Source organism: Pseudonaja textilis, chromosome 7, assembly GCF_049901715.1.
Source record: "Pseudonaja textilis isolate UNSWEBS1 chromosome 7, rPseTex1.2, whole genome shotgun sequence".
NCBI classification, from domain to species: domain Eukaryota; kingdom Metazoa; phylum Chordata; class Lepidosauria; order Squamata; family Elapidae; genus Pseudonaja; species Pseudonaja textilis.
In genome coordinates, this window is record NC_141996.1 from 3,911,591 (window position 1) to 3,939,230 (window position 27,640).

General features: G+C 47.0%; 1 protein-coding gene across 1 annotated transcript in view; it reads right to left on the reverse strand.

Annotated features, from left to right (window-relative positions):
• The window catches only part of EMSY (EMSY transcriptional repressor, BRCA2 interacting), a 53,165-nt gene extending 28,721 nt beyond the window's left edge, over window positions 1–24,444 (reverse strand). The window contains 7 exon segments of the mRNA XM_087936903.1: window positions 438–700; window positions 2,673–2,825; window positions 4,572–4,747; window positions 7,874–7,948; window positions 10,751–10,850; window positions 14,951–15,059; window positions 24,328–24,444. Of these exon segments, the coding sequence (XP_087793029.1) occupies window positions 438–700; window positions 2,673–2,825; window positions 4,572–4,747; window positions 7,874–7,948; window positions 10,751–10,850; window positions 14,951–15,020 (837 nt within the window). The 5' untranslated portion in view covers window positions 15,021–15,059; window positions 24,328–24,444.
• Between the last annotated feature and the right edge of the window lie 3,196 nt (window positions 24,445–27,640).

The window sequence follows — 27,640 nt, forward strand, 5'->3', positions numbered from 1 at the left end:
GAAGCCTCTGCAGCCTTTGGAGGCCGTAAAACAGGCCCGTTTCATCACTTCCGTTAAATACCAAACAGGTCCATTTTTCGGCCTCCAAAGGCTGCAGAGGCTTCCTCGAGCCCCCAGGAGGGCTAAAATGGCCTCAAACGGGCAGAAAATCAGCTGGGAGACGCGCGCATGTGCAGTGCAGGTAAGTTTGGATGGGGCTCATGTGCCATAGGTTCCCCATCACAGCCATAGAATCTCCTCCTGGCCCGCTGGTTCACCCCCACAACTGGAAGCTCCTCTCAAACTTGTGGTGCCTACCGGCGACAGGGAACCGCAACAGACGGGATGAAAGAGCCACATGTGGCTCTAGAGCCACGGGTTGCCGACCCCCTGACCCAACCCTTGGGCAGAATAGAAAAAGCTTTCCCTCCCAAAACCACCCTGATCCCACCTCGGACCTTCTGCGTGGTGGTGGTGGTGGTCTGAGTGGAGGAGGGCTTGGTGAACGTGATCTTCACGGGAGACATGTGGGGCGGCAGGGAGTTGGCAATGCTTTGCATGATGCTGCTCATCTTGGGGCTCCCCCCCACGGGCACCGTGATGGTCTTGGTGACCGGCGGGATGGTTTTGGGGACTTCTTTCAGGAGCACCGGGGAGGAGCTGGAGGAGTTGGTACGGCGCCTCTTGCGGGGTTTCTCGTCTTCATCCGAACAACTCACACCTGCAACGAAGAGCACAATTTTTTTGTGTGTGGGGGGGTTCTCGTTCTGTTGAATGAATTGGAAATTTTACTGTGTGGTAGTGATGAACAGATTAGTGCCAAAGCTTGTAAAGTGTTAAAGTAAACGTAGAAGTAAAGGTTCCCCTCACACATTCGTGCTACTTGTTTCCGGCTCTTGAGGGCAGTGCTCATCCTTGTTAAAAAGCCAGCACTGTCCGAAGACGTCTCCCTGGTCATGTGGCCAGCATGACTAAACGCCGAAGGCCCACGGAACGTTGTTCCCTTCCCACCAAAGTGGTTCCTATTTTTCTACTTGCATTTTTGACGTACTTTTGAACTGCCAGGTTGGCAGAAGCTGGGACAAGTAATGGGAGCTTCCTCCATTACGCGGCGCTGGGGGATTCGAACCGCCAAACGGCCGACCTTTCTGATCGACCAGCTCAGCGTCTTAGCCACTGAACCAGCGTGTCCCTCTATAAAGTGTTGCCGAATTGAAATCTGGAAAAATCCGACCAGTAAAGCATTCGTTGCTATGTTTCAGTGGGCAAAGGAACTTTGGATAGAATGTAATGCTTGAACGGTGTGGGAGTGGAACCAAGGTTTAAAACGTGCATTAAACTAGAATTTAAAAAGAAAATTTCTATAAGATGATGGACGGTTGGCATTCAACCCCAGATAAGTTGCCAAGAATGCATAGAGGTATTTCAAATGAAGGCTGGAAACGTAAAGGGACTTTTTATCATTTAGGATGGAGGTGTGATAAAGCAGAGAAATATTGGGATAGGATTCATATCTTAATACAGAAAAATTCTTAAGGTGAATATAGAAAGAAAAGCAGCAGCTTTTGGGGCGTGGGGTTTAATGGAAAAAGCAAAGAGATTGCTTAAACAACTGATCTCTTCTTTAGCTGATATTCTTTTTCCAGAGCCCAGCACTTCCACAATGTGTGCCAATCACAAGTTAACCAACCCAACCCTACATCTTAATTAGATAGCTCCAAGCTGCTGCCTGTAACTGACAAGACTTTAATCAGTGGATTTTTGTTGGCTTCCTAAGCTTAGCCTTCCAGCCGGCACACTAGAAAAACAGCTAGTGTGGTTACATTCCTTTCAGTGGGTAAGGGTAGTGCTCGCTTAGGACCAACAACCGAGCCCAACCTTTCTATTACTAATTGAGACATTTGTTACGTTAGCTTTGCCCCATTTTACAAACTTTCTTGCCACAGTTGTTAAGTGAAACACTGCAGTCGTTAAGCAGCATCGTTGTTAAGCAAATCTGGCTTTCCCCGTTGATTTGGCTTGTCAGAAGGTCACAAAAGGGAAATCGCATAACCCCAGGACGCTACATCCGTCATAAATACGAACAAATTGTCAAGCATCTTAATTTTGATCACGTGGGGACACTTGCAATGGTCGTAAGCGTGAAACAAAAGTGTCACGTGTCACTTTTTTTTCGGTGCTATCATAACTTTGAATGGTCACTCAGTGAACTGTTGTAAGTCAAGGACTACCTGTATTCACCACTGTGATCCTGCTTGCTCTCTTATAATCCCTTCCTCCCCAAGGAATGTAAACATCCAATTCTTTTCTATTCTTTTCTTACTCATTATCCCAGCACTGGAGCGTGCACTTCCCTCCCCCAGAAAGAAACAGGAAGCTGGAAGTAAAATTATAAGCACCACTCTGGGTCCTGTAATTGTCAACTTAAGTGACCAAGTTGCCAGTTCCAATTGTGGTTGCTAAACAAGGACTATCTACCTGTGCAATCAAAGCGTTCCAACCTGCCACCTTGAAAGGATCTTTTCTGAGAGTACCAGAAATAGTCTAACTTCAAAAGGAGCTACTTGAATTTGCCACTCCAAACTGCGCCAGGATTCAAGCAGCCTGCTTTGAGGTCATAAACCAACATGTAATGATCATCTCTACACTCTTTTCAAGTCCGGATCTTCCACTTTGGCTGATAACACACTTACTTTTAACGTAAACCGCACTACCACTTGGGAGAACGACGACGTTGGAAGCTGGGCTGGCAGGTCTGGGGGACTTAACCGTGGCAACACTACCGCTCGGTACGGGAGTGGACGTCGGCGTAGAGGTGGTAGTTGTGTAGGAGTAACAAACCACTACTGAAAAAGATGACAAAACACAAGTTTTAGCTGTGTTTTCAAAAACTTAAGTTGGGTTTTCAAATTAAATTCTGCTTTCTTGAATCATTTTTGGAGCCCACAGAGTCACACAAGAGCATCCATCACCACCCCGCCTTCAAAATGTGCTAAACTCCAATTCAAGGCTTGTTCTTTCCGAATGTGAAAACTCTCTCCTTTCTGGTCCTACTTTTTGAAAGAGACAAACGGACTTCGTTTTTTTTTCCTTGCAGACCTTTTGCTTCTCATCCAAGAGACTTCTTCAGTTCTGGTCAAGTGACGGATGAGACTCAGAACTGAAGAAACTTACATAAAGTTAATTTACATGTTTTATAGATGGCACTTAGCGCCAGCAAAATTAGCGAAAATGTTTAAAAGAGAAATCAATCGAATGTTGGAAATGTCATCCAATACCAGGAACGTATTACCATACGTGGTGGACTTGTACAGAAGCTAAAAGGTATTGGATTAAAATATACACATAGTTGGAAAACAAAATGATTAAACAACATATAGATTTGAAACCTGAAATATTCTACTAGGAATACCAGACGGCTATAGTAAAGAAAAGACTTACTTAATTATACATGTTTTAACAGCAGCTGGAATTGTATTTGCCCAAAATTGGAAGAGTGATAAGATACCGATAGAGGGAAAAGTAATTGAAAAAATATTTGAATGTGCAGAATTGAATAGATTGATATTAGAAATGAAAGAAGAATCTATTATATGGCCGTGATGGCAAACCTATGGCAGGCGGTGCCACAGGTGGCACACAGAGCCATTTGTGCTGGCACGCGAGCTACAGGCAAACTTACCTCACTGCGCATGCGCACGCCTCACAGCTGATTTTCTGCCAGTTTGAGGCCTTTTCCGGCCTCCCAAAGGCTCGAGGAAGGCTACTACAGGCTTCTGCAAGCTTTGTAGTGCTGAAAACTAGGCCCGTTTCATCACTTCCTGTTTTTCCGAAAATACCAGAAATGAGGGAACGGGCCTAGTTTTCGGCCTGCAAAGCCTGCGGAAGCCTACAGAAGCCTTCCTCAAGCCTCGCCAAAAATCAGCGATGAGGTGCAGTGCAGGTAAGGGGGCGGTGGGGTGAGTGAGGATTGTGCGTATGTGTAGGGGGCATGGAGGGGCGTGCATTGCCTTCTGGGTGCTAGCAAGCAAGCGCAAGCGTGTGCACAATTTTTGGCACAGGAGCCCCAAAAGGCTAGCCACCACTGTTCTATGGTATGAGATTTATCAATGGCTAGAAAATAGAAGAAATTAAAAGAGATTAAATGTATGTATAGAACAATTAAGAACAATTAAGAGAAACTAGCGGAATAGATATAGTGAATCTCATCTATTCTATATACATGGGAATGTGATGATTGTTGTGTTGTTAAGTTGTTAAGAAGAATATTATTAATAATTGTTAAGCAATTGAAATATGTACCTAACCGACACACAGTTGAAATGTAACGGATTTATTGCATATAAAAATAAAATAAAAATATATATATATATATATATATATTTTTAAAAGAAGAACTGAAGGAGGTGCTTCTTGGGATGAGAAGCGAAACGTCTACAAGGAAAAAACAAAAACAAAAGGAAGTCCAGTTGTCTCCTGAAAGAAACACCTCTGGGATGACCCCGATCGGGATGGTAGAGAACCACCGCGGCCGTTATCTCCCTACTTCCCAAGCCCCATGTTGTAAGAAGGTAAGGGCCACCTACCCTCACCTTCTTTGCTTCCTGTTTCCGCAGGGGAAGGGAGCGACGCATTGTGCTGGAGAGCTGCGTTGGCCACGGCGTTGGCCGTGACGGTGAAGGCGGTTTGAGGAACCAACCGAGGCATCAGAGGAACCAACCGGCGGCCTTCGATGGACCACTCGGAAGAGCTGTTAGGCCCGGACATGCTGAAGGGAAACCCACAAGTTTAGAAACAGCCTCTTCGCTTTCCACCCGAATTTAAACTTAACGCTTTCCCTAATAATCACAACTTGACTCCAGAAGTGGTGAGCGCTCTTATCACTGGAGGTTTCTAAGAAGAGGTTGGACGTTTCTTGGTCTGGAATGGAGCAGGGGTTTGGGCTAGAAAATTTCTAAGGCAGAGGTGACATTCAGCAGGTTCTGACCGGTTCTGGAGAACTGGTAGTGGAAATTTTGAGCAGTTCAAAGAACTGGCACATCCCACCTCTGACTGGCCCCGCCAACCCCATCTCTTCTCTGCCTCCCATTGAGTCCCAGCTAGTGGGCTGGGTCTGCTTTTGTTGCCCTGCACAGGAGAACGGAGCTGGAAAGCAGGTTAGAGTGGGATGGGGATCAGGAGGGAATGGGGATTTTACAGTATCCTTCCCCTGCCACGTCCACCAAGCCATGCCCACAGAATGCCACGTCCACAGCTCATCAGCTGGGTCTTCTTTGGTTGCCCTGTGCAGGAGAACGGAGCTGGAAAGCAGGTTAGTGGGGTGGGGAGGGGAGGAAATGGGATTTTGCAGTATCCTTCCCCTGCCAGGCCCACCAAGCCAGGCCCGCCAAGCCAAGCCACAGAACCAGTAGTAAAAAAATTTTGAATCCCATCACTGATCCAAGATACCTTTTCTGTAAAAACTCTGTAAACGCTATAGGGCACTGCACACCAGAACAACTAGACACAAGGACAGTTTTCCCCCGAAAGCCATCACTCTGCTAAACAAATAATTCCCTCAACACTGGCCAGCTATTTACAAAGTCTGCATTACTATTACTATTAATCTTCTCATCACTCCTTATCACCCGTCCCCTCCCACTTGTGACTGTATGACTGTAACTTTGTCGCTTGTATCCTTATGATTGATATTGACTGTTTCCTACTAGGATTTGATTGCAGATTGTACCCTCTGACTATAATTAAGTGTTGTACCTGATGATTCTTGACTCTTGACGAATGTCTCTTTTCTTTAATGTACACTGAGAATATTTGCACCAGAGACAAATTCTTTGGGTGTCCAATCACACTTGGCCAATAAAGAATTCTATTCTATTCTATTCTATTCTATTCTATTCTATTCTATTCTATATGGACTGTTTCCTAGTATGATTTGATTACTTATTGTACCCTCTGACTATAATTAAGTGTTGTACCTGATGATTCTTGATGAATGGATCTTTTCTTTAATGTACACTGAGAGAATTTGCACCAGAGACAAATTCCTTGGGTGTCCAATCACACTTGGCCAATAAAGAATTCTATTCTATTCTATTCTATTCTATTCTATTCTATTCTATTCTATTCTATTCTATTCTATTCTATTCTATTCTATTAATTCTATTCTAAATACCAGTGTTAAAAAAACAGACGGAAGCTAAAATGCACACATTTTAGGAGCCATGGTGGCATCGTAGTTAAAGTAATTATTCAGCAGGTTCTGACCAGTTCTGGAGAACCAGCAGCAGAAATTTTGAGTACTGGCAAATACCACCTCTGACTGGTCCTTGGGGGTCGGGGGGGGCAGTATTGCAGGCTGACTCAGTGTTTGATCCTGACAGGCTCAAGGTTGACTCAGCCTTCATTCCTTCCGAGGTGGGTAAAATGAGGAGCCAGATTGTTTGGGGCAATACCCTCTTAAAACTGCTTAGAGAGGCCTGTAAAAGCACTGCGAAGCGGTATATAAGTTCTATTGCTACTCCGAAGCTGCCATTACTTGTGGGCTGCCCAACTGTTACAACAGAAGGGAAGCAGCCTACCGCTCCCCACTTTTTTGGAGTGGGGGCCAACACTCAACTATCGCTTCCCCATGGCGGCCTTGTCACCATCTCTTGTTTGAGGTTAGATCTGCTCTTCGGAACGGCCACGTTCTGGAAAATGCTGAGAATGAGCTACCCTGGGAAAGGTTTGGATCGCAAGGCCTCACATGGTTTTGTGTGGTTTTAGGATTTTAGCTCTTCTGGGTATCTTTAGTTCGACCATATTTACAGATAAACAGATAATCGGAGTTAGAAGGGACCTTGTAGGTCCTCTAGTCCAACCCGCCGCCTAAGCAGGTGACCCTACACCATTTTTGACAGATGGGAATCCAATCTCTTCTTGAAAGTCTCACGTGATGAAGCTCCCACAACTTCTGAAGGCAACTTCTGTTCCATGGGTTGATTGTTCTCCCTGTCAGAAAGTTTCTCCTTATTTCCAGGTTGAATCTCTCCTTGGTCAGTTTCCATCCATTATTCCTTGTCTGGCCTTCAAGTGCTTTAGAAAATAGCTTGACCCCTTCCTCCTCTCTGTGGCAGCCCCCAAATATTGGAAGACTGCTCTCCTGTCTCCCCTGGTCCTTCTCCTCCCTAGACTAGCCAGGCCCAGTTCCTGCAACCATTTTTCATATGTTTTAGCCTCCAGTCCCTTCATCATCCTGGTTGCTCTTCTCTGTACTTTTTCTAGAGCCTCAACATCTTTTTTACGTCTCTTCTTTGTGGCAAGCCCTGAGATGTTGGAAGACTGTTATCATGTCCCTGCTATCCTACTTTTCCTCAAACTAGACATGTCCTCTGTCCATCCATGATTCACTCAGATGTCTGTCTGTCTTTCTTTCTTTCTTTCTTTCTTTCTTTCTTTCTTTCTTTCTTTCTTTCTTTCTTTCTTTCTTTCTTTCTTTTCTTTCTTCCTTCCTTCCTTCCTTCCTTCCTTCCTTCCTTCTTTCTCTTTCTTTTCTGTCTTTCTTTCACTTTGGAAAATAGTTTGATAACCCCCCTTGTCTGTGGCAGCCCCTCAAATATTGGAAGGCTGCTCTCCTGTCTCCCCTGGTCCTTCTCTTCCCTAGACTAGCCAGGCCTAGTTCCTGCAACCGTCCATCGTATGTTTTAGTCTCCAGTCCCCTCATTATCCCTAATCATATTTGTACAGTGTTAAAGGTCTATTGGATTTGAGGTAGGGAAAAAATGTAACGAAAGGAAGAAATTACTTAGTGTCAACCATGTACTGGACACGGGGGGCCCTAAAGGTAAAAGAGACACTCAGAAATGTCGGCTATGTGAGGCCTGGTTAGAGAATGTTCCTAAGGCCGCCATCTTACTTATGCGCGATGGTTGTCAGGCGTTCATCGTTGACCGCCCGCCGAACTTCCGCCCGGTGTCTTTCCGTCGAAATGCTGTTGAAAAAAAAAAAAAAAGACAGGGATTAAGTTTTAACGTCGATTTTTGCGATGGCTCCCTCCGCGTGCCCCGGACGCTTCCCCGGTTTATCTCTCCAGTGGTCAGATAAGAAGGAAGATTAACATTTGGAGGGGAACTGGTTTAATGCAAGGGTGTCAAACTCCATTTCACTGAGGGGCGCATCAGGGTTGTTGGACCTCAGGAATCTGGGGAGGGGAGGGCGGGGCAGGGCTGGGATAGCAACGGGTTTTAGCAACGGGTTCTCTGCCCGGTTGCTGGGTGGGCGTGGCCACAGTAGACGTGGCCTATTTGGCCTCCTGCTCCATGGCGGGGGGTATTTTTGCTTTCCCGGACCCCGGAGGCTTTCGTCAAGCCTCCGGGAGGGCGAAAATGGCCTCCCCCGGACTCCGGAGGCTCTCTGGAAGTCGGAAAAGGGCCCATTTCCAGCCTTCCCGAACTTCCGGAAGGCCCGTGTTTCGGCCTCCCCGAGTCTCCACGTGTGCCCTGCACTTACCTGCATCCAAAACGGGCCGTGTGGGGACTCCTAAGAGGGGTGGGGCAGACTGGGCAGAGCCAGCCAGGAGTTGGGTTTGGGGGGTTCTCCGAACTGTGCTTAGGGGCTCTCCTGAACCGCTGCCAACTCCCAGCAGCCCACCCGTGGCCAGCTCGAGGTCCCTTGTGTCGGGGGAGGGAGCTGCGACAGACTCCTGCAGCCCTCTGCCAGCGAAAATGGAACTCAAGGGGGCCGCACAGAGTCTACCCGTGCCCCGTTTTCGGCCACGACGTCCTTGTGCAGCCCTATGCCAGCAAAAATGGAGCTTGGCGGGGAGGGGGGTGGCCACATACAATCTCAGTTTTCGCTGGCAGAGGGCTGACCAAAGTTAAAACGGCAGTGACAAAAGTGACTGACCGCTGGTCCTCGCGCTACTTACAACCATCACAGTCTACAGCAGAGATGTCAAACTCATTGAGGGCCGCATCAAGGTTGTGTTAGACTGTGGGGGCGTGGCCAGGTTAGACGTGGCCAGAGTGGGCATGGCCAGCTTGATATCACTCATGTCGGGGGGCACCTGTGGTGGCCAAGTGCTAAGGCAGGACTTCCCTCAGACCCTCCCTCCCTCTCATTATAATCTTCCTTCCTCCCCCCTCCCTCTCTTCATCTCATCCTTCCTTTCTTCCTGCTCGCTCCCTTCATCTCATTCTTCCTTCCTCCTTCCTTCATCCACCCTCCCTCTCATCCTTCCTTCTCATCCTTCCTTCCTTCCCCCCCTCCCTCCCTTTCATCTCATTCTTCCTTCCTTCCTTCCCTTCCTTCCTTCCCCTTCCCTCCCTTTCCTCATCTCATTCTTCCTTCCTTCCTCCTCCCTTTCTTCATCTCATAATTTCTTCCTTCCCCCTTTCTTCATCTCATCCTTCCTTCCCCTCCCTCCTCCCTTTCATCTCATTCTTCCTTCCTTCCTTTCTTCCTCCTCCCTTTCTTCATCTCATAATTCCTTCCTTCCCCTCCCTCCCTTTCATCTCATTCTTCCTTCCTTCCTTCCCCCTCCCTCCGTTTCTTCATCTCATTCTTCCCTTCCTTCACCCTCCCTCTCTTCATCTCATTCTTCCTTCCTTCCTCCTCCCTTTCTTCATCTAATCCTTCCTTCCTCCTTCCTTCCCCCTCCCTCCTCCCTTTCATCTCATTCTTCCTTCCTTTCTTCCTCCTCCCTTTCTTCATCTCATAATTCCTTCCTTCCCCTCCCTCCCTTTCATCTCATTCTTCCTTCCTTCCTTCCCCCTCCCTCTCTTCATCTCATTCTTCCTTCCTTCCTCCTCCCTTTCTTCATCTAATCCTTCCTTCCTCCTTCCTTCCCCCTCCCTCCTCCCTTTCATCTCATTCTTCCTTCCTTTCTTCCTCCTCCCTTTCTTCATCTCATAATTCCTTCCTTCCCCTCCCTCCCTCCCTTTCATCTCATCCTTCCTTCCCCCTCCCTCCCCCTCTTCATCTCATTCTTCCTTCCTTCCTTCCCCCTCCCTCCGTTTCTTCACCTCATTCTTCCTTCGTTCTCTCTCTCTCTTCATCATTCTTCCTTCCTTCCTCCTCCCTTTCTTCATCTAATCCTTCCTTCCTTCCTTCCCCCTCCCTCCCTCTCATCCTTCCTTCCTTTCCCCTCTTCATCTCATCCTTCCTTCCTTCCCCCCTCCCTCCCTTCACCTCATTCTTCCTTCCTTCCTCCTCCCTCCTTCTTTTCACCTCATTCTTCCTTCCTTCCTTTTCTTTTCTTCCCCCTTCATTCTTCTTTCTCTTCCCCTCTTTATTTTTCCTTCCTAGCTCTCTTCCCCTCTTCCCTTCATTTCTTCTTTTTCCTTTCCTCTTCCTTCTCCTTCCTTCTTCCTTCCCCTCTTTCCTTTTCCCCCCTTCCTTCCTCTCTTCCCACCTTCCCTTCTTTATCTTGGCCTTCCCTCTTTCCCTTTCTCCTTTCCTGTCCCTCCTCGCAGGCTCAAATGCAAAAGGGGAAACATCCCCCTCCACCCGCCCCGAGCTCTGTTTTTTGTTGGCGGGCCGGTCCTTTGCCGTTTCCAGGGACAGATCTACTAAGCACCCCACGGGCCGCTTCTGGCCCCCAGCTCTCAAGTTTGACACCCCTGCTGTAAAAGGAGAATTTTATTCGGATGACGAAAGGACTTCTCCTCCCTCCAACCGTCCATTTCCTGCCATTTTATTTTTGCGTTTACTTCCGAATTGCCGAGCGGACTCAGCCTTCCTTAGCAAAGAGAGAGAGAGAGAAAAAAAACCACCTGAGCTAACCGGGATTTACCTCAGCACTCTAGAAAGTTCCCCCAGAAGGTCTCGCTTCTCCTTGGTCAGATCTCCCTGGGCCCTCAAGGCACTGATCACTCCGGCGTAGGCTTCCAATTCTACACAGGGGAGGAAAGAGGGGAGAGAGGCTGAGATTCACAGGATGTCGCAGGGAACGACAGAGGGGTGTGCGAACGGACGTCTTGTCGACTCTCCCTTTTAAGAATACCTGTTCTGACCTAGGCTTTCCAAAAAATCACGAAGCAGCCTCCTCATCCCGACAAAAACCCTTTTATTTAGGCTAAGGGGAATTCCTCTCCAGCAAAGTCCCGGCCAACGGTCTTTCAAGAGATTGCACAACTACAGACCTTTATCAGGCTGAGAGAGTTGCCAGGCCGATAGCTTCCAAACGCCACACTGTAGCAGCAATTACTTGGCAGGGAGTCAGGAACAGATCTTTACCTTAATGAATTGAACTAATTGTCTCCTGTAAACCCCACTCCCCTTTCGCTCCTCTTTATTCCCTATGGGAGAGGCCATTCATCGTCCACCTGTTCCCTAACTCCCAAGTTCCTTAGCTGTTCCCTTCTGGCAGCTCTGTGCATGCGCACACCGAGAACAGGCTCCAGCTGTTCTTCTACCTCACTGATCTGCGACTCTGAAGGCAGCTGATAACTGTAGAACGGCCCTGGCCCCATCTCTACCTCCAACGCAGAGCCCTCGTCGGAGCCTTCCCCAGACTCCAGGACTGGCCCGTGTTCCTCCCCAACCTCCTCACTGTCCAAGTCTGCCACCAGCTCCACTGCCGGGCCACAATACTACAAGGAAAAATCATAGGAATATTTCTGGCCAAGGAAAGTTGAGAGACAAACTAAGTCAAAGTATTCTGACTTCAAATTATTCCTCACCATTAGCGAAGGGGTCTACTGCAGATCCCATCAGTCAGAGAACTCTGGCTGTCAGGACCCAGAAGAGCCTTCAATGCTGCAGCACTCGCCCATTGGAACATCTCCAAGGTAAGATCTGCCCCCAACCTCCTATCCGTCCATAACAGCCTAACAACCAGGTTCTGCAAATCGATTGTTGTGGCCTGTCGGCCTCTCCAGCAGCCAAATCAGAGGAAGAGGCGGATGCGTGGTAGTCAGGGTCAGCATCAAGGCAACCAGAGAGCTGTGAGGGGGAAGAGGGAATAGAGCTGGCAGAGAGAGAGAGAGAGAAACAGAGCGAGAGAGAGAGAGAGAGAGAGAGAGAGACAGACAGACAGACAGATGCGGAGCCTGAGCCGTCCGTCAGCCCTCAGATGGAGAGTTAACAGCCCCCAGGTCTGGAGGTGGCTGATGAAGAAGAGGAGGAACAGCTGGGTCCAGTGCCTGACACATGGATGCTCAGAAGGCAGAGGAGAGGAGAGCAGTGGAAATCTATGGGCCGGTCCTTGGGACAGAAGAGTCACTGCTGCTAGTGAAGCCCCACCCTAGCTCTGGGGATGAAAGGCAGGGGGCAGAGACAAATAGATTTGGCAGACAACTATTTATCTCCCGGATGGATGGACTTGTTAGCCTGCGGTGAGAGAGAAAACTTTTGGCAGGGGCTGGTAGCCCTCCTAATAAAAGGAATCATTGTGTCAACTCGTAAAGCATTCCTGGCCTGCTCTCGAGTTACCATAGGCGGGGGTGGGGGGGGTGGACGGGGGGGGGAACTGGAGCATCACGGCAGCCACAACCAGAAGCACATTCCACGCATGCTTTCTTCAAAGCTCTATCCCAGGCTATCGGGTGTGATCTCTACAGCCCAGGAAAGTGCTCAGTTGGAGAATGTTATTTATGACACACAGTTAGGAATAACATAGGTTACCTAACGTAGTTTGGGTAAAATAATATATATAAACTATGATAGTAAGTTTAAGTGTGTGTCACTTTAAACTGCAAAGCATGTAATTTTGGGTGCGGTTGTGAACCGCCATAAGAGGGAGCAAGAGAACCTGCTGGATTGCTGACGATTGATGGTTTGATGGATTGATGGTTTGCTAACTGCGTGTTCCCTACTGCTGAGTTGCTGAACGTTGAAGGAAGAAAGGAGGTTTGACTTCTTCATAGCTCTACTGCGAGGAGATATATTACTGGACTGATATTTGTAAGTTTACTGACCTCTCTTTTTCGACACTGGACTTTGCAACTGAATAATCCCCAGATGGACTGAACTAGTGAATGATATATGGACTGTTTCGACTATGCTAAAACTCTTACTGGAATAAACTATTTAACTAGCACAGTGTATCTGTTTTACTGAGTGTAAGGTACAAAAACGTTTATCTCAAATATTTTGCCTGCCTGCCTGACTGCCGTGCAGATTCTGCTAGGGTGTATCCCTAACACACACCCTAGGGCAGTGGTGGCTAACCTTTCTGGGCTCCTGTGCCAAAAATTGTGCACGTGCTTGCGTGCCAGCACCCAGAAGGCAATGTGCGCTCCCCACGCCTCCTGTTCCTGTGCACAAAATCCTCCCTCCTTACCTGCACTGCGCCTTCCAGCTGATTTTGGGGCCATTTGAAGCTTTTCTTCGGCCTCCCAGAGGCTTGAGGACAGCTTCTGCAGCCTTTGCAGGCCGAAAAATGGGCCCGTTTGTCACTTCTGGTATTTCCGGAAATACAGGAAGTGACAAAATGGGCCTATTTTTCGGCCTGCAAAGGTTGCACAAGCTGTCCTCAAGCCTCTGGGAGGCCGAAAAAGGCCCCAAACAGGTCAAAAATCAGCTGTGAGGCGTGCACATGTGAAGTAAATTTTCCTGCGGGGCTCGCGTGTCGGCACAAATGGCTCTGCGTTGCCACCTGTGGTACGCGTGCCACAGGTTTGCCATCACAGCCCTAGGGGAAGGGGGTAAATAGGGTCCGTAAATTACATGATGCAGAGCTGACTTCATTTGGGTATGCCTAATAAGTGACTGGATTTCTTTTGAAACTTGGGGCTCGAGGCTCATGCTTTAAATAAGGGCACTGTGGGAAACCCTGACACATTGATTTAAGTAAAGAGGGTTTGTCGTGTTTAGGGAGCCGGGTCAGAACACTTAGCCACTTTAAGACTTGTGAACTTACGACTCCCAGAATTCTCACGGTTGGCTGGGGGGGGGGGATTCTTGGGAGTCGAAGTCCACAAGTCTTAAAGTGCCAAGTTTGGAGACCACGACCGGCCACAAGCATAACAGAAGAACGTGGTTGTGTGGAGACACCATAAAGGATGCGGTAGACAACTGTTCATCTCCCAGACAGATGGACTTGTGGCGAGAGAGAAACTTTTTGCCGGCGGTCCTAATAAAAGAATCTTTCAGTTCACTTCAGAGGGTTTGTCATGTTTGGGAAGCTGGCTCAGCACATTGATCTGGCGACCAATGAGGTAGTTCTGCTCTGGAGGGGGCTGCTAAATTAACAGCAGATTCTCCCTTCCTCCGCTGACCAACATCCCTCTTTATTGTACTCCTTCCATGAGGGCAATTCTTTTTTATTTTTTAAAAACAAAATTACAAATCTCTATTTACATTAACAGCATTGTGTCATTAATATATTTGCTTTTATACCCATACATCGATTCCTATTTCTCCAGTCTACCCATTTATACCACCTATTCCCAAACCGCGTAATAGTCCGACTCGTCCTTGCCTTTTAATTCCGCTGTGAATTTATCCATTTCTGCACAGCCCATTGTTTTTTTTGTATCGGATTCTCTTTGGATGGTATCTTTTCTGTTTTCCAGCCCTGTACCAAGACTATCCTCGCCGCCTTTATATGTGTAATGATGTAACGGATAGACTTGCTATATTGTCCCTTAATTATTCCTAATAAAAATATTTCCAGTTTAAGTTCTAATTGTTGTCCTGTAATTTCTAGTAGCCATCTTTGTATCTTCATCTATTTTTTTTTTTTTTTTTTGGCTTCTGGGTGTTGCCACCACATGTGAAAAAAGGTTCCCTAGGAGGACGATCCTTAAGATAAACAAAGAAACTCCATTTGGAATTGCATAAAACCAGAGAGGGAATCAGAGAGGGATTATCTGACGCGACAAAATCTTGTGACAGGTGGGGAGAATCCCTTGAAGCCCCCACCAAAAAGATCTCCCATACTTCCCCCCGCCACTTGATGCTTTAGCATGGGTTACCTCATACCTTCTTTGCACCAACTTTTCTTCTTGAGATCTAAGGATCTTGTCCTTCCCTTCCAGGATCTACTTACCCAATTTACGGAGGACTCTTTTGCATTCATCCCTGCTGAGGTCCAGAAGTGTTGGCCACACCACCGGCATTGTTCCTCCGTCAGTCGGCTCCCGCAGAGCTCAGCCTCCCTGTGAAGACACAGAGAGCGTTAAGGGGAGAATGACCTCCTGCGCAAACTTTTGTGACCGCCAACAATCCTGGGTCCCGAGTGTATCCCCTGTGGAAGCAGAACTAGACCTTCAAAAAACGAACAAGGAAGAGTGACAAGGAACCTTGGAGGTCATATAGTCCAGGGGGTCACCAACCTTTTGGACCTCAGGGACTGCCAAACTCATAATTTTAGATCCCAGGGACCACTAACCGGTTCTGTGGGTGTGGCCTAATTTGTGGGTGTGGCTTGGTGGCCATGTGACTGGATCAGCATGGCTTGTATGTAAATATTATAAATATTTATATAAATATTGAATTTTTTTAATAAAAAGAGCAACTTTTACCTAAAATCAGGCAAAGCAGATTGAGTTACTCACAGAATCACAGATTTGTTGAGAGATCTATCTGTAATTGGCTAGCTCAGTCTGTCACATAAAATTTGCTTGCAAGCAAACTCACAAAATTAACTCACAACACACCATGTATGTAAATATTGAATTTTTTGTTAAAAAAAAGAGGAACTTTTACCCAAAATCAGGCAAAGCAGGCAGGCAGATTGAGTTGCTCACAGAATCATTCAGTGATCTATCTATCTCCCATCGGCTACCTGAGTCTGTCACATAAAATGTGCTTGCCAAGAGTCTGCACTGAATAATAGAACCTTCAGTCCTAAGGGAGGTTCGGCTCTGCTTAAAAGCAAAGCCGAAGATCTAAAGACTAGCTAGAAAGCAAGAAATCCAACCATTTCCTGCTTCCTAGCTAATCTAAATCTCCCAGCACAGCAGAACAGATGATGGTCGGAAAAAAGGAAATATAGCAATTTTAGCAGGCATATTTGCCGCGTAAGGATTGGGCGGGGAGGGTTCCCGCGGGCCATGTGGGTGACGCAGCCTTGTGTTTCTGCGCAGCCTGGATTAATTGCTTTGGGGGGGGTGTGATTTCTCTGTGGCCCACCAAAATTTTCTCACGGCCCACCGGTTTGGCGACCGCTGATCTAGTCCAACCCCTTGCTCAGGCAGCAGACCCTATACCATTTCAGAAAAAATGGCTGTCCAATCTCTTCTTCAAAGCCTCCAGTATTTGAGCACCCACAACTTCTAGTGGCAAGTCATTTCCCTGGATTAATTATCCTCGTCCTTAGGAAGTTTGTCCTTAGTTCCAGGTTGCTTCTCTCCTTGATTAGTTTCCAGCAAGCACTCAGATGAGGGGCCTGCGTGTGATGCAGGGATGGCGCCAGGACCATCAGGGAGTGGAGTGCTGCCTTCAGAGATGGTGGAGGCTGTCAGCAATGATGAGGAGGTTCCCGAGGAGCCTGTGCTCAGTGCACGTGCGCACAGGACTGCTCAAAGGAAAGAGGAGCTGCAGCAGCACGGACAACTCGGCATTAAGGCTGCAAGGTGATGGCCCCTCCCTTAAGGGATAAAAGCCAGCCTGAGAGACCGGGATTCTTTGCAGGAAGCAAAGAAGTTTTCTGCACTCAAGCCTTGTGGACATTCAGACTCTCTTAATTTGTGTTGGGAGACTCTCTGTGTTTGAAATATTTCTTGGTAACTTTATCTAGAGTTCTTGGCAGCCTTGCACCACCTTGGCAAGGCTCGTTCTTATCAGAGACAATTAGTTTGAAACAGCCTTTGAACCGGGAAGGAACGGAATTCGTAAAGAATCATTAAAAGGTTTTGCTGTTACCTCCATTTTGTGTTTGTTTCCCTGGAATGAAGTTTGGGTCAGAACAGCTATTTAGAAAGACCTGGGCATTCACAGAGATGCCACTTTGGTGCTGCTGTTAAGGCCGTGTATTTTCTACCTTGGTGATCTGACTTCAACTCCCAGAATTCCAACAAGCCAACATTCTGGGCTCCATTAAGATTGTAAAGTGAGGACCACTTAAAAAGCCTATATTGAGAGGTCAGGCTTCATACTTATGACCGTTGCAGCATCCCGGGGTCACAGGATCCCCTTTCGCGACTTTCTTGACAAGCAAAATCAGCGGTGGGGGGAGCCAGATTCACTTAACAACCGGCTGACTCACTTATCAACCACGTTGATCCTCTTAACAACTGCAGCAAGAAAAGTCATAAAACAGGAGCAAAACTCACTTAAACCAATGTCTCACTTCATGCTGGGCTCCGTTGCGGTCGTAAATCAAGGACTAGCTATATTCAAAATGTAGCAAATTTGAAGAAGGTGTGACTTTTTTTTACCTTTGGATGCAGAAATACTGAGAGGCTGCCCTGGTTAAGGCCTGCATCCCAAATATCTATGGAGGTTTTCAGTCACGCAGGTCATGGTTCTCCCTAAGGTGAGTTTTTAACAAAAAGGCAAGTGGACTTTCTTCGTTTTTTTTCCCCCTTTGAAGATGCTTCTCTTCTCATCCAAGGAGCTTCTCCTGTTCTGAAGTGAAGAACTGAGGAAGCTTCGTGGATGAGAAGCGAAATGTCCTCACGGAAAGTCCGCTTGCCTTTTTTTTGAAAAAAGCACCTTGGGGACGACCTACATCCTAAAACTACGTGCGGTTTTTATATTCAGGCGCTTCATTTTGGAACCTGGCAATGAAAACTCTCCGACGTAAGAAATCTGCTAGTTCAAATTTACCGCAACTACCCTTTCCCCGAAAATACGACCTACCCTGAAAGTAAGTCCCTAACTGATTTTTATAATATAAGCCCTACCCCCCCCCAAAAATAAGCCCTAATAAGATCCTGCCCACTCCAGAGTGGATGGGTAAAAATTAAGCTACGGTGGGGATGCGGGAGTAGAGCTGCCCTACTACTTACCTTTGGACAGGTGTAGCCAGGCCTGACACACCCCGACACCTGCCTTGCTGGCCCATTTCTTCTGCCTCCGGCAAGGCTGGCCAGGCTTTCCTGAAGGCCTCTGGAGCTGATAACAAAGCTCTGGGTCGATCCAGGGGTCTGTTATCAGCTGCAGAAGCCTTCAGGAAAGCCTCACTGGCCGCAGAAGAAGTTCGCGAAGACTTCTCACCGGGAAAAGGAGGCCGGGGGTCGACGCACGCAAGTGAGGTTAGTCAGTGGATTACTTCCCCCGAAAATAAGACCTGGTGCCTTTTTGGGTGGCGTAGATAGATAGATAGATAGATATAGGTATATAGATAGATAGATAGATACACACACACACACACACACACACACACACACGTATGATGTATGTATATATGTATATGTATGTATATATGTATATATGTATATATACACATATATACATACATATACATATACATACATATACACACATATGTTTTCTTAAGATGAGTATTACATGTATGGCATTCAGTTTGTTCGGATTTTCCCATTCATTAGTTGTGCTTTAAAGTTTAGCAAGTTGGCAATCTCATCTCCCATCATCACTACAATGATGGCGTGATTCTGAAAATACCTTAAAAGAAAGCTGAAAATACCAACATGAATGCCATATATATATATATATATACATACACACACACATACACACACACACATACATACATATATATAACATTTCTGAGGTATTTGTATTTGTGGATCTTTGGTTATTCAGGTTTTCTCCAGCATAAGATTGGCAGTATCTAGGCAACGTATTGATGAAGTCTCATTCATCATCTTCAGGCTTGTGTCTTCAGCTCTGTGCTTCTCAGAGTGGCCAACACTTCTTACTCTGAGAAGCACAGAGCCGAAGACACAAGCCTGAAGATGATGAATGAGACTTCATCAAAACGTTGCCTAGATACTTCCAATCTTACGCGGGAGAAAACCTGAATAACCAAAGAGATATAGATATAGAGAGATAGATATAGAGATAGATAGATAGATAGATAGATAGATAGATAGATAGAATGACAGGGTCTTATTTTCGGGGAAAGAAGGTACTGCAGACTGTCTATTCCGCCCCTCTCAGTGCCAAAAGGCACCCAGCCACACACCTCCGGAGAGCCCAAAAGTGTGACTCAATCCGGGTTGCATCCTACAAGAACAGCGCAATCTCAGAATTGCACACACAACCCCAGAGGGCATGGATATAAGGAGAGGAATTTGGCACCCGCCCAACACGGTAATTGCAGGAAATGAAAGAGCTTGGAAATGGGCATGGTTCCAAGCGCACTTCTTCACCCACAACAACAACAACAATAAAAGGGGGTGGTGGTTGTTTTAGGCAATCGGCTGCCATCCACAGAGCGGCAACTAACTGCAAGTCAAGACACACCATGCCCGTTTCCAGAGGGTCCTTTTTCGGCACATTGAACCACATGGAAAACTCTTCCAGCAAAGAAGGGAATGTCAGCTTCTTCTTCTTGAAGGTCTAACAGATAATCAGGGACCTTATAGGCCATCTAGTCCACCACCACCCCAAGCGGGAGACCTTACACCATTTCTGACAAATGGCAGTCCAATCTCTTCTTGAGATTTAGGGGTGTTTCCCCTCTGCAAATTATGTTAGAGCAGAGCTCTTCCAACTCGAGAGCTTTAAGACTTTGTGGACTTCAACTCCCAGGTCATGTTAGCTCAGGAATTCTGGGAGCTGAAGTCCACAAAGTCTTAAACTTGCCAAGTTTGAAGACCCTTGGATTAGATAGATAGGTAGATAGACAGTCAATATATAAGACACAGACAGACAGACAGACAGAGATGGAGATGGACATAGAAGATAGATACTGTAGATCGGGGTCTTCAAACATGGCAACTTTGAGACTTGTGGACTTCAATTCCCAGAATTCTTCCTCCAGTCATGTTAGCTCAGGAATCCTGGGAGTTGAAGTCCACAAGTCTTAAACTTGCCAAGTTTGAAGACCCTTGCATTAGAGCAACATGGAAAGTACGGGTGTTCCTCAACGTACAGCCACGGTTGAGCCGAAAATTTCTTCAGGTGTTACATGAGTTTCGCTCCATTTTACAACTTTTCTGGGCGCCATGGTTGAATCACTGCAAAGGCTCGAGGTAGTACCAGCAGCCATGGGGATACGAGAGTAGATCCTACTCTCGGATGAGTTCGGCAAAGAGCCTGTTTGGTCTGGTGGTGAAGGCACCAGGCCAGAAACTAGGAGATGGTGAGTTCTAGTCCCGCCTTAGCCATGAAAGGCAGCTGGGTGACTTTGGGCCAATCACCAGGAGATGGCGAGTTCTAGTTCTACATTAGCTACGAAAGCCAGCTGGGTGACTTTGGGCCAAACACCAGGAGACTGGGAGTTCTAGTCACCGCCTTAGCCATGAAAGCCAGTTGGGCGACTTTGGGCCAATCACCAGGAGACTGGGAGTTCTAGTCACCGCCTTAGCCATGAAAGCCAGCTGGGCGACTTTGGGCCAATCACCAGGAGACTGGGAGTTCTAGTCACCGCTTAGCCATGAAAGCCAGCTGGGCGACTCTGGGCCAAACACCAGGAGACTGGGAGTTCTAGTCCCGCCTTAGCCATGAAAGCCAGCTGGGCGACTTTGGGCCAATCACCAGGAGACGGGGAGTTCTAGTCCTGCCTTAGCCATGAAAACCAGTTGGGTGACCTTGGGCCAATCACCAGGAGACTGAGAGTTCTAGTCCCCACCTTAGCTATGAAAGCCAGCTGGGCGACTTTGAGCCAATCACCAGGAGACTGGGAGTTCTAGTCCTGCCTTAGCTATGAAAGCCAGCTGGGCGATTTTGAGCCAATGACCAGGAGACGGGGAGTTCTAGTCCCACCTTAGCCATGAAAGCCAGCTGGGCGACTTTGGGCCAATGACGAGGAGACGGAGAGTTCTAGTCCCGCCTTAGCTATGAAAGCCAGCTGGGCGACTTTGAGCCAATCACCAGGAGACTGGGAGTTCTAGTCCCGCCTTAGCTATGAAAGCCAGCTGGGCGACTTTGAGCCTATGACGAGAGACGGAGAGTTCTAGTCCCGCCTTAGCTATGAAAGCCAGCTGGGCGACTTTGAGCCAATCACCAGGAGACTGGGAGTTCTAGTCCCGCCTTAGCTATGAAAGCCAGCTGGGCGACTTTGAGCCTATGACGAGGAGACGGAGAGTTCTAGTCCCGCCTTAGCTATGAAAGCCAGCTGGGCGACTTTGAGCCAATCACCAGGAGACTGGGAGTTCTAGTCCTGCCTTAGCTATGAAAGCCAGCTGGGCGACTTTGAGCCAATGACCAGGAGACGGGGAGTTCTAGTTCTACATTAGCCAAGAAAGCCAGCCATTTTGAACCGATCTATCTCTCTGAGTCCAAGCCTTCTCACAGGATTGTTGTTGTGCAGAAAATAGGAGGAGGAAGGATATCTTTGCTGCCTTGAGTCATTTGTCAAAATAATAAAGGTGGGATAAAAATCAATATAAATGGATAAATAAATAAATGGCTTCCTTCGAGGTTGAGCGTCGAGCTTCAGCAAGTGCAAGCACGCTCCAGAAAAGGAATGTCAATCCAGCCCTCCCGGGGATGGTGTGACTGTCATTCAACACTAAACCACTTCCTGTTCTGGAAAATCCACTTAAATTTCTGGACCACCCCGGAATAATAGCTGGATCGGTGTATTCAAGCACCTCCCCGCGTTTCCCAGAAACTAGACCCAAGTGTTACGTTTTGCACACACCTAGCTGAAGGTGTGCGAGGGGAGCACCGGTGTGTGGGTGTGAGAGACAACAAGGCAAGCAGATGTCGGTTCACAAAATCTGAGAATCTGTTTATTCGCTGTCCTCCTAATAGGCAATTTGTGATCCTTTTGCGTGAATTCTGGTCAATCTGGTGATTTCCTTCCAAAATTCTTATGGGGACCCCTCTCCTAAAACCAAACCACAAGTAATCCTTGACTTACAACCGTTCATTGATCGACCAGCCACCATTACAACGGCACCCAAGAAAGGGACTTATGACCGTTTTTTCACCCTTATGACCTTGGTCTCGTCCCAGTGATCACATCATCAAAATTCAGAGGCTTGGTTCGTACTTATGACGGTTTGAGCGTCCCCGGGGTCACCTGACCCCCCTTTTGCAACCTTCCAACAAGCAGAGTCAATGGGATTCACTCAACAACCATGTGACAAACTTACAAGCTGCAGCAATTCACTTAACCACCATGGCAAGCAAGGTCGTAAAAACAGGGGCCAAACTCAACAAATGGCTCACTTAGCAACAGAAATGCTGGGCTTGCTTGTGGCCATAAGTCGAGGACTACCTGCGCCTCCTCAGAATGTCACCTGATGTTGCATTCAACACCCAACAGTCCTGCCCCAATGAGTAACCGGACACGACTTGGCCAAAATTATGACTGGTCAATAGAGAAATGCTGATCTATCTGGTCATTTCATTCCCAGAATCCCAGAATCAGATTCTCATCAAGATCTATTAGATTCCCCCAGGTTACATTCAATACTCATCACACAACGCTCCTGCTCCGACGGGTAACCAGACACGACTTGGCTAAAATTATGATCAGTCAACCAACAAGGATGAATTTGGGTTTCCGTGGAAATTTCATTCCCAGAATCCTTTTGGGAATCCCCTAAATTCTCACCAACATCTGTAAGGTCACCTGTGGTTGCATTCAATATTCATCACACACAGTCCTGCTGCAATGGGTAGCTACATAGACTTGGCTAAAATGTATGATCGGTCAACAGACAAATACCAGGTTTATCTGGCCATTTCATTCCCAGAATCCTTTGGGAAACCCCTAAATTCTCATTCAGATCTCCGTAGGAGGACATTAGAATATGATAGAATAGACAAGAACAGAACAGAACAGAAAAGAACAGAAAATAATAAAAAAGAATAGTGAAAATGAATAGAATAAAATAGAAAATAGAGAAGAATAAAATAGAAAAGAATAGAATAGATGAATATAGAAAATAGAATAGAATAGAAAATAGAGAAAAGTAGAATAGAGAATAGAATAGATAAATATAGAAAATAGAAAAGAATAGAAAAGAAAAGTGAAAAATAGAAGAAAATAGAGAAGAAAATATGGAGAATAGAATGGACTAGGAAAGAATAGAATAGGAATAGGAATAGAATAGGTGAATATAGAAAATAGAATAGAAAAAAGAGAAAAATAGAATATAATAGGAAATAGAGGAAAACAGAATAGAATAGAGAATAGAATAGATAAATATAGAAAATAGAATAGAATAGTGAAAAATAGAAGAAAATAGAGAAGAAAATATGGAGAATAGAATGGACTAGGATAGAATAGAAAATAGAGAAAAATAGAAGATAATAGAAAATAGAGAAAAACAGAATAGAATAGATGAATATAGAAAACGGAATAGAACAGAAAAGAATAGAAGAATATAGAAAATAGAATGGAATAAAATAGAATAGAGAAGAATAGAATAGAAAATAGGAAGGTGAAGCTAGAGGGATAAAAAGGAGGAAGGGGAAACTGGAAGGAAAAGGGGGGAAGGGGAAATTAGAGGAAGATATTTCCAAAAAGGGAAGAAAGGAAAACCAGAAGGGGGAAAAAAGGGGGGAAAGGAAAACTGGAGGGAGAGATGCAAAAAAAAAGGGGTGGGAGCAAACTGGAAGGAAAAGGGGAGGAGGGAAAATTAAAAGAAGGGATGCAAAAAGGGGGAAGGGGAAACCAATGGGATAAAAGGGGGAAGGGGAAGCTAGAGAAAGAGATGCAACCCTCCCCCCCTAGAGTGGGGGGCGGACACCCCAATCAGGGCCCTGCAGAAATCAAGGGGGAGTGAAGAAGCCCCCTGCCCCCCCAAAAAGGGTGTGGGGGCAGAATTGAGAGTGGGGAGGGGGCAGGAAAACATCCATCTTTCCTATTTTTCCACCCATCTCATCCAAAGGACCCCCCACCCCATCCCAAGTTATTCAGCTTCGATTCCCACCCCCTTTGTACCCACCACCCGCTGCCTGTGGAGGATGGGAGTTGTAGTCCCCCTTCCCTCCCATCCCCCCACCAAACACACACCTATACACACTTTCCAATGAATCCCCCCTCCCAGCCAGAGGCAGGGGTGATGGGGAGGGGACACGAGAGGGTTGGCGAGGGAGTCGCGGCGGCCGGGGATGATGGGACCGGTCGGGATGCAAAACAGAGGAGTGTGTGTGTGTGTGTGTGTGTGTGTGTGTGTGTGTGTGTTGCGCGTAAGAGGACGGGAGACGGCCGTGGCTGCTGGGAATGAGAGTGGCGGCAAGGCTGAGGGAGAGGCATCCCCCTCCTCCCCCCCGTTGGGGATGATGGGCTTTGCAGTCCCTCCTTGCACTACCAACACCCTCCCTCCCCATCATCCACCCCTCGCCCTCACGCACGCCGGCCCGCCCTCCGCCAGGCCCCCGCGGACCCACCTGCCAGCCCTCCCCGGCGCCACCATCGACCCCTCCGCCCCGCGGCGGCCGATGGGCTTCGGGGCACCTTCGCGGTTTGTTTGGCGGCTCCCGCGGAAGCAGCCAAGATGGCAGGGGAGCGCGCCCAGTACGCCTGCGCGGCGGCGCCCGTGGCATGCTGGGGGATGTAGTCCCGCCCCCGTGGCCTTCTCGGTTGGGCGGGAGGAATGAGGAGAAGGAGGAGGAGCCTCGTCCCCAAAAGCAGGGCAGGGCGGGGCGGAGGTGGGAGGGAGGGCGTGTAGAGACGCGATCGCATGGAAAACGCCTTCCACTTCCGGTTCCCTGTCGCAGCTCCGGCTTGCGGGGCGGGAAGGAAGGAAATGGGGGTCCACCGAATGAAAATGCACGCTAAAGCTTTAGATGTCAAAATTAACTAAAAGGAAGCCAGCGAATCCTCATCCGCGCTGAGTGGCTTTAGCCGTTGAGCATCCAAACGTGAAAAATAAAGGAAAGCGGGTTCTGCAAAAAAACCCAAAACCCATGGATTATGTGGGCTTTCTCTGATCCAATGATTTTTGTGATTCTATGAATAATATGCACCAACCCAGTTAGATCTTCAAGCCACTCTAAAAGCAACCCGGTTTGGCCTCCTTATTTCCCATCCACCCACCCATCAGCTGCAGGTTAGAAAACTCCGCCATCGGAAATCAAGGGCGAGAACCTGCAAGACTTTCCCCCTTTGGGGATCAGATCGGGAGAAAAACGCGAGTTACTGCTAGCGAAGTGGGACACGGGGCTTCTCTTCGCGTTTGGACTTCTGGGTCCAGGGATTTAAAGAGGCGCTTTAAGACAAAAGAAGCCAGGAGGAAATTGGATGGAATTCCAACTCCTGGCAAGATCCGTTTGTTTTTAATGGCATAAATAAACCTGATGGAGTTAAACTAGTTTCCTAGGAGCACTTTTTGCTTTTTTTTTGTTTTTGCAAAACCCAGGTTTTTTTTAAAAAAAAATAATCAGCCAAATCAAAAATGAGTGAACCGCGTGTGTGTAAACTCAGCCCTTTGTTCTTTGCGATGCAAGCTATTTGCTTAATTTAAAGGAGAAAAACAACATTTCCCACCCACCCCTGAAATCTTTCGTGGAAAGTGAATGGCAATTGCCAGAAAAAGGAGATGATGAACTATAATGTTTTTTCTTATTTTTCCGGCCGCTGTTTTAAACGAGGAGAGGAAGGAAAAAGCTCTGCTGCAAAAATTCCCGGCAGAAAACAGGAGATTTGAGTGAATATAAAGGATTTCTTTGTTCAATCGGAAGAGTTAACACGTGTAGAAGCCAAATTAGAATTGTGGGCTTTGCAAGGGGGTGGGGATCGGAAATGCAGGACTTGCCTGCCATCTAGTGGCCCTGTGGCGCATTGCAGCGCAGAGCCAACAGCCCTAAATAAATCGAGATTTCTAACTATGTGCTGAGCAAGGAATTTTTCAAACTTGGTCATTTAACATGTCCCGAAGGGAGCTTTTTTTTCCCCAAGAGGCAACAACTGGACATGCTTTGTTATCCCTTGAAGATGTTTTGCTTCTCATCCAAGAAGCTTCCTCAGTTCTGACTAAATGGTGCAGAAGGGAAGGATTTATACTGAAAGGACTATAACACGGTCCTTTCTGCAGTCCCAAGAAGGCTCCACACCCATTTGCACTACTCAAATGACCCCGAGGATGTAAACAAACCTCCAAGAGGCTTCAACGATCCCCAGAAAGAGTACTAACAACCAGATGATTGCAAGGAAAATATCAATCCTTCCGTTCTTCCACCAACCAGTCAGAGCTGAAGAAGCTTCTTGGATGAGAAGGGAAATGTCTTCAAGGAAACACCAAGAAAGTCCAGGGGCCTCTTGAAAAAAAAAAGAGCACCTTTGGGACAACTATGTCCTGGAGGATTGAGAATCTTCATAGACATTTAAGATGGGTGGATTTCAACGCTCAGAATTCCCCATTCAGCATGCTGGGAGTTGAAGTCAACCCATCTTAAGTTTGCCAAATTTGAAAAACACAATAACATAAAAGCCAGTTTGGTGTAGTCCAAACTTGGCAACTTTAAGACTTGTGGACTTCAACTCCCAGAATTCCTCAGCCAGCAGCCTGAGAGTTGAAGTCCACAAGTCTTAAAGTTGCCAGGTTTGGAGACGTCTAGTGTAGTGGCTAGAAACCAGGAGACTGGGAGTTCTAGTCTTATCTTAGGCACAAAAGTCGGTTGGGTGACTTTTGGCCAATCACCAGGAGACGGTGAGTTCTAGTCCCGTCTTAGGTACGAAAGCCAGATGTGTGACTTTTGGCCAATCACCAGGAGACGGTGAGTTCTAGTCCCGTCTTAGGTACGAAAGCCAGATGTGTGACTTTTGGCCAATCACCAGGAGACTGAGTTCTAGTGCTGCCTTAAGCATGAATGGCAACTGGGTGACTTTGGGCCAATCACCAGGAGATGGTGAGTTCTAGTCCCGTCTTAGGCACGAAAGCCAGCTGGGTGACTTTGGGCAAGTCAATCACTCTTAGCCCAAACCACCTCACAGGGGTGTTGTGAGAAAAAAAAAAGGAGGTATGTTTCTATCTTGAGTTACTTATAAAGTAATAAAGACAGGATAATAAATAAACAAACAAGGTTAGGTATGTGGTATTCTCTGGGAAACCTGGCATTGTCTTTCGCCGTAGTTCAAAGCAGGATATCCTACCAAGGCCTACAAGATGTCCTCAACGTAATGGAATTTTGGTCATTAAGCATTGCAGTCAAGCAGCTGGACTCAATTTTCACAACCATTTTTATTGCAATCATTGAGCAACTCACTCAGTCATTAAGTGAATTGTGGTCCCTGATCAAATCCAGCTTCTGCAATTGGTTTTGTTGGTCGGAAGCCAGCTGGGAAGGTTGCAAACCGGGATCAGGTGACCCCAAGAAGCTGCAATGATCATAACTACAAGCTGGTTAGTTATGCAATCAGACGACCATGAGGTTGGAATGAAGGTTGTAACTCCGAGGATCGGTCGTAAGTTGCATTTTCCAAGGCTGCTGTAACTTTGAACCATTGTTCAACAAACGGTTGTAACTCGACGATGACCTGAATAGGTCGTCCTCGATTTAAAACCATGATTGAGCCCAACATTTCTGCCGCTAAGCGAGACATTTGTTAAGTGAATTTTGCCCCATTTTACGACCTTTCTCGCCCCAGTTATTAAGTGAATCACTGCAGTTGTTCAGTTAATAACATTGTTGTTAAGTGAAACTGCTTGTGATGACCCAGGGTATGACACAAAAATAACCAAGTCACAAAAATAGAAGAAAG